Source organism: Limulus polyphemus, unplaced genomic scaffold, assembly GCF_000517525.1.
Source record: "Limulus polyphemus unplaced genomic scaffold, Limulus_polyphemus-2.1.2 Scaffold1039, whole genome shotgun sequence".
NCBI lineage: Eukaryota > Metazoa > Arthropoda > Merostomata > Xiphosura > Limulidae > Limulus > Limulus polyphemus.
In genome coordinates this window covers 129639-135911 of record NW_013666649.1, presented here as the reverse complement: position 1 = coordinate 135911, position 6273 = coordinate 129639, and the positions used below count along the sequence as shown (strand labels likewise).

The 6273-nt window shown below is 34.6% G+C and overlaps 1 protein-coding gene across 1 annotated transcript in view; it reads right to left on the bottom strand.

Moving 5' to 3' along the window:
- LOC106461823 (chorion peroxidase-like) overlaps window positions 1-5646 on the bottom strand; it is a 25246-nt gene extending 19600 nt beyond the window's left edge. The window contains exons 1-4 of the mRNA XM_022388898.1: window positions 5642-5646; window positions 3067-3279; window positions 2762-2850; window positions 974-1076 (exon numbers count right to left, since the gene is read on the bottom strand). Coding sequence (XP_022244606.1) covers window positions 974-1076; window positions 2762-2850; window positions 3067-3279; window positions 5642-5646 — 410 coding nt within the window. The remainder of the gene's footprint in view (window positions 1-973; window positions 1077-2761; window positions 2851-3066; window positions 3280-5641) is intronic.
- Between the last annotated feature and the right edge of the window lie 627 nt (window positions 5647-6273).

Below are 6273 nucleotides of genomic sequence, written 5' to 3'. Positions count from 1 at the left end.
ATATTCATGCATTAGTTAGCTAGGCCGCGTATTTTGTTTTACCCACTATCATGTCACAAGTTGAACAAAAAAACGCGGCCTGGCTAACTAATGAATGAATATTTGCTGTAAAATTATTATTAATGCTGTGATGTAGCTACCAATTTGGCCGCCAATTTTGATTTCATTCCTTTAAGTCACATGTTACATCCTTTTGGAAGGTAATTTTAACCGAATTTGATTAGTGATAACGTTTTATTTATTTTGTGTATGCCCCTTCCGCGGTGGCTGAGGCCTTACAACGCTAAAATTCAGGGTCCCATCTATGCAGTGACCAAAGTGCATGAAGCTTATTGTCCATCTCTGTGTAGTTATTTTTCTTTACTTTAAATAGAACTAAAATCTTCTAGTGAAAATAATGGCAAGGTTCGTCTACACATAATACATTATACATCATTATTAATAATGTGTATATTTGTATGTTAAATCATATTACTGATAAAAGGAAAATCCATAGCTTGAAGCCAGCCTATATAAACAACAAAATACATATACTCAGCGACTTAATATATCAACCTCATCAGTATAGAGAACGTTTCTTAAATTTATAATTACTTGGGTATAAACCGGTTCTTGGATGTACGTTTCACCCAGTTCTGGCTAGCAAACAGCCAGCATCCTCCAGATGAAATGATACAGATGTCGGTCGTGAGATCTGACCCAAAGATCTCGTGAGATTTCAGTTTTAAAACAATTACGCATCTAGGCATGACTTTCCGATAAATGTTCAAGATAAAAAGTACTGGTTTAACTACAACTACAGCAGGGAAATTAAAAAACAACAAAGACAAAGAACTGTGTAGTTTGTCAAACAACTTTTGCATCGTAAAGATCATGCAGATTTATTAATTTAGCTTCAAGATACCAGATGATACTAAACATTAATTGGATAGCCAATCAGAACCAGCGTTATATGTTAGTAAATGCTACTTACTGCTTCGCCAATATCCGAGTGGTGGCCAAAACTAGCTCCGCTGTTTTATCAATATGTGGTGGGAGTGGCTCCAAAGAATTTATGGTCGATGGTTGTCTGTATCCTATGTGAGAAACAATAACCATTGAAATAAACATTAACTCAGTAAAAATGCCTGCAATTCAATATGCTTTTAAATGAATACTTTATTTTTAAAAATGGCTAAAAGTATGGCTTGTTGTTAAGCACAAAGCTACACAATGGGCTATCTATGTTGTGCCCATCACGGGTATCGAAACCCGGTTCTTAGCATTATAAGTCTTGAGACTTACTGCTGTGTCACTGGAGGAGGGCGCTGGAAGTAATAGTTTAAAAAGTGGTGGTAAAACATGGTGCGTCTTTTGTGGGGCTTTTCCTCAGCGATTATATTTTACAGGCTTCACACAGTAAGATTTTTCTGAAGTTCTGATGTTGGTCAACTGCTGAGATGGCGTAACTTAGCATTAGTTAGCTTTGATGGGTATTAAGTGACGTAGAAATTACTTTTTCAAACTGAATTTCTAATTGTAAATACAGAGTGTTCACAAATTACTGAACCACTTTCTTAATTGAATAGAATGAGAATAACGTAAGATAAATAATTACGGTTTGCGGTGTAATGGAGGCTAACACTTTAGGTTTGTCTATGACTAGTGGTGTCATTAGTACATCTCAAGACATGGACACTGTTCGTGGCTTGAAGGATGTCCAGATGATAATCGATCTTCGTCCATGTATGTGTCAGCATCGCTGGAATAATCATCGCACTTGCATTGGTTATTCGGGCACTCAGTGCCTTATACGGTACTTTCGTCTTATATATATATATATAATGCTTCTCATATATCTTCAAGTAAACAAGTGAAAAAAACTTAAGACATCAGTGTCTCACATGCCGCAAACCCTCGACTGTTTAACTTGCGTAGTTATTATTCTATTCAATTCAGAAAGTGCTTCAGTGGGCACACTTTATCTTTTAAACTCACTTATTAGCAAGTCTATGGTAATTAACTTATTGTTATATCCCCCGTCCCCAAAAGGATCAGCAGTAAGTCTGAGAGCTGATAACTCTAAAAATAGGGTTTCGATAATCGCAGTGGAAACAGCACAGATAGCCCATTGTGTAGTTTGTGCTCAATTAAAAAATATTGTTATATTTTAATAAGAATTGAAATATTCATGATTTTAAATTCTTAATTATTAAACACTTGTTACGAGTATCACGTCTTATAAAGTTTGTATTAGCCAATAGTCACAATTAGTCAAAAATAGATTGCCTATAAAATAAACATCTTAAAGATTATTTTGATTGAGATAATATTTATGTTTTAAAATATGATATATATTTTCTAATTATGAAATTCCATCAATATCTGAGGCGGTACTTATTTTTCTGTCGTAAAAATCATTAGAACTAAGTCTCGTCTTCTCAGAGCTCTTTAAGTATTAGGCAGTATTGTTATGTACAAATCAAGTCCTTGTTCAATGATGAGTTAATGTATGGTACATATAAACGATATATTTGCTGTCCATCTTTTAATCTTTAGTGTATATGTTTCATGTTATGCTTTCATGTGACAAAGAAATTATTGGAACACAACCCTTTAGTCCGTAACAATGTCTACTGATAATGATATTACAGATCAAAACTGTTTACTCTGCTATTACAAAATGTTTAACTGCTATTACACGCCAGAAACCGGTTTGGACTCGTTAGTATTACAATAACGTAATTCGTCCGACTAAATAGAAAAGAGTAGCTCAACTCACCTCTTAAACGTTTAGCTTCGGCAACAGCTCGGTTAACGTCGGTATATCGTATACATACTTCCTCTACAGGACTTGAAGACCGGAAGGGTCTGAAAAACAACAAAATAACAAATTATGGTATGGTAAAAATTGCTCTGCATTCATAATTATATACATGCATAGCCTTTTAATTAAAGATGTGAAGTTGTAGTTATTAACATATTCCAGTAATGGGAAATCACTATTAATATGATATTTATGGTGCGATTTTGCAGCCAGAGCTCACTGTTAATATTTTGAAAAGTAAGCAATTACTTAGCCCTTACCCAGGTTTTAGAAATTCTAGGAATCCACCGTAACGAGGAGCTGGTGTCCTACCATTAGAGTTCACGTAAGTTCGATGGAGGATGAGAGCGCACTCTGTCGACGTATCATCAAAATCTTGACCAAATGTTGGAGGGACATTGGAGATGCTATTTAGTTGTGACAGTACGGTACTCGACGAAAATATCACTAATAAAGCTAAGTACAGTTGACTTCTATGAGGCAAGAAAGAAATTCTGTTAGTTTCTTTATTTATTGGTTTTATTTTCTACTTAGCAAGATTTTGAAATTGGCAAATGAATTATATGATCAAATATTTCTTAAGAAAATTCTCAAATTGAAAAAAAAATTGGTAAAATATAAAATAGCTATTTGAACATAAAATTTCAATACAAATTAAACTGAGTATTAATTTCTGTATGCAACAGTATTACTTGACGCAACTATTCAACACAGTAGAAAAACATATGGGCCTTCGGAAAGTGTCAGAGAGGGTCAAACCCGAACGTCTTTCCTATAGAAGTGTGGTAGAGATCAACAGAATAGCACGAGAAACACATAGGGACCCCATAGGTAACATATAGTAGTCACATCCGAATGCTGACCCCCAGTGACACTTCCAAACAACGTACTAGTATCACGTGATACTGACATTGGCATATGAGCAAATGCAACTCTTGCCTTTGAATAGATCATAGAATGCCTGTTAGCAACCTAAAGTAAGCCTACTATGTTAATAGCCATTTCACGTGTACGTTTAAATCTTTAAGTTGTTGTATTTTTTGTGAGAACTTCGACCAAATTTACACAGGAGAAACCAGTCGCATACTCTTTGAAAGTGCACGAGAACGATCATGCATAATTTCAATTCAAAACCAAGATAATCCTGTAACTAGGCGCTTCAATAAAGCTGGTCATTCCATTAAGCATTTTAAAGTAATTATCCTACAACATGTTCATTTAAAAATCAAGGTCTGTTATGGCTTAGGGGTTAGGGCACTCGATTCGCAATCTGAAAATCGTGGGTTCGAATCCCGTCTCCGAAATTGCTCTCCCTTTTTTTGCCATGGAGGCGTAATAATGTGACGGTCAATCCCACTATTCGTTTGCAAAGAGTAGCCCTAAAGTTGGCGGTGGGTGGTGTTGAATAGCTGCCTTCCCTCTAGTATATCATTTCATAATAAGGAACAGATAGCTCTCGAGTAGTCTTGCACAAAAACCAATCAAAGAATCAGAAGCAAAAAAGAAATGATTTTTAAATTAGGTTGCATAAGTTTTTTGATATTCACGAACGGTTCAGTTATTTATAAGTTAAAAAACGTGTTCGTCATATTTTTCTTCCTTCTTTATTTTATTTTTAACTGTTCAATTTAGTTCTTTGAATGGTCTTTTGAAAGAAAAAATATTCAGAGCCTGATTTACAAAACCTGTGTTTTATATAGCTTCTCTTAATCATACGTTTATCACCATTGTTTTGTAATCAATAGGCTTGTCACTGCTTTCATTAGCTTTGTTATATTATAATAACTGTATTGTTTAAATCTCATGTTTCTTTTCCGGGTAATAATCTTTTCTTTTTATTTCATTCCATTCAGACATAGCTTGTCATTAACTGACAGGCTTGTTTGTGGCTTGAAAAGAGCGTTTTTATGGAATCACCAAGAAAATCAAATAAAAGAATTTTAAAAATGAATCATCTACAAAAGTCTGATTTCATATACATTTGGGTATCTACAATACTCCGACCCAGAGAAACCATTACCACTTTCGAGACTCACCTTCGAATGTATAATTTGTCTTTAATAGATGATGTGATCACTTGAGTGGCTCATTGATGAATAGAGAAAGCTACGATTGTATTGTTAAAAAGTGGTTCAGTTTTACTGTTGAACAACCATGAATTTCGAATAACCTTAGTTCTGCACTAATTCTCAAGAGCAATAACCTAGTAAAACCATAACGCCATTTATGACGTCATCTTGATAGAATAATTTCGAAAAAGGTATGAATGCATTGTTTAAGAACAGTATCTTGTAATATTTGTTACGAGGTCGAATTGTACAAGTAGGCTATGAAGTGTCCTTGAGGCTCGAAAGTCTCTTAACTCCTCTAAATGTCTGCAGTTTGACAGTTTTTTGACAGCATAATTACATGTATGTTTTTAATACAAACTTAGTAACTAAGTATTTAAAATTAACACTATATACAGACATTTTGGAGTTTCACCACATTCTTTCAGTCCATATCGCCACGTCCGATCATACTCTATCTGATGAATGTACATCATGACAATAGCCCTGCAGCATAAATTCCATTACAGAAGGCTCCGTCGTGAGGCTGTTAGGCTCAAAGCCTAACTCTTCCTCCTTGCTGCTTTCAGTAATCTATCAAGTGTAGGAGGACAACGATTTTTTAACGCCTGTTTGAACAGTCCAATAGTACAGAAATCCATGGGCGACTTGAGCGATATGTCTCCGTATGGAACAAGATGAATATCGATTTCATTCTCCACCTACTTGAGGTATGGGACGTGTGAACAGATATGTCGTGGAAGCAACTTATTTATACGTGACTTACGTCATTTTCTAGACAGAGATCCCTCTAGAGTATTTTGTGTACTATTGCTTGGGTCTCGCAGACGGTTTTTTTTCCCATTGAAAAGTCACAACTTGTTCCAGATCTTTAATGGATGGTCCTGGTGTTATCCATATTCCATATTTTTAATGTATTAAGTACAAAAAATATTCCCATCTTTAAAATTCTAAATCACAAAATTATTTTAATATCATATATTCAAACATTTATTAGAAGCTACAGTTAGTTGTTTTATAATACATGTTGCATTTTACCGTCAAACGACAATTTCAGGATGACTTCATACTCTAGTTGGCAGCATATCAATGTCTAAGAAAGACAACAAATCGAACTGTCGAAGGGGTTCCATAAACACAGTTTAAAAAAAAATTAGATTATAAAAGTAGATTAACATTAAACAAATGGCTATGACTAATATAAGCATTAAAGCTATCTAACCTATAGCTAGAGGAAAGTTTTCTTTTAGGGACTTACATGGTCATGAACGGTGATGTAGTGAAGGGTGTGGCAAGAGCGACAACTGTAGTAAAACGTGTAATCAAGAACCGTAAAAGTAACACACTTATTACCATGAAATATCTCGGTAGGTTTTAAACAATGATTTTGTACCTTTA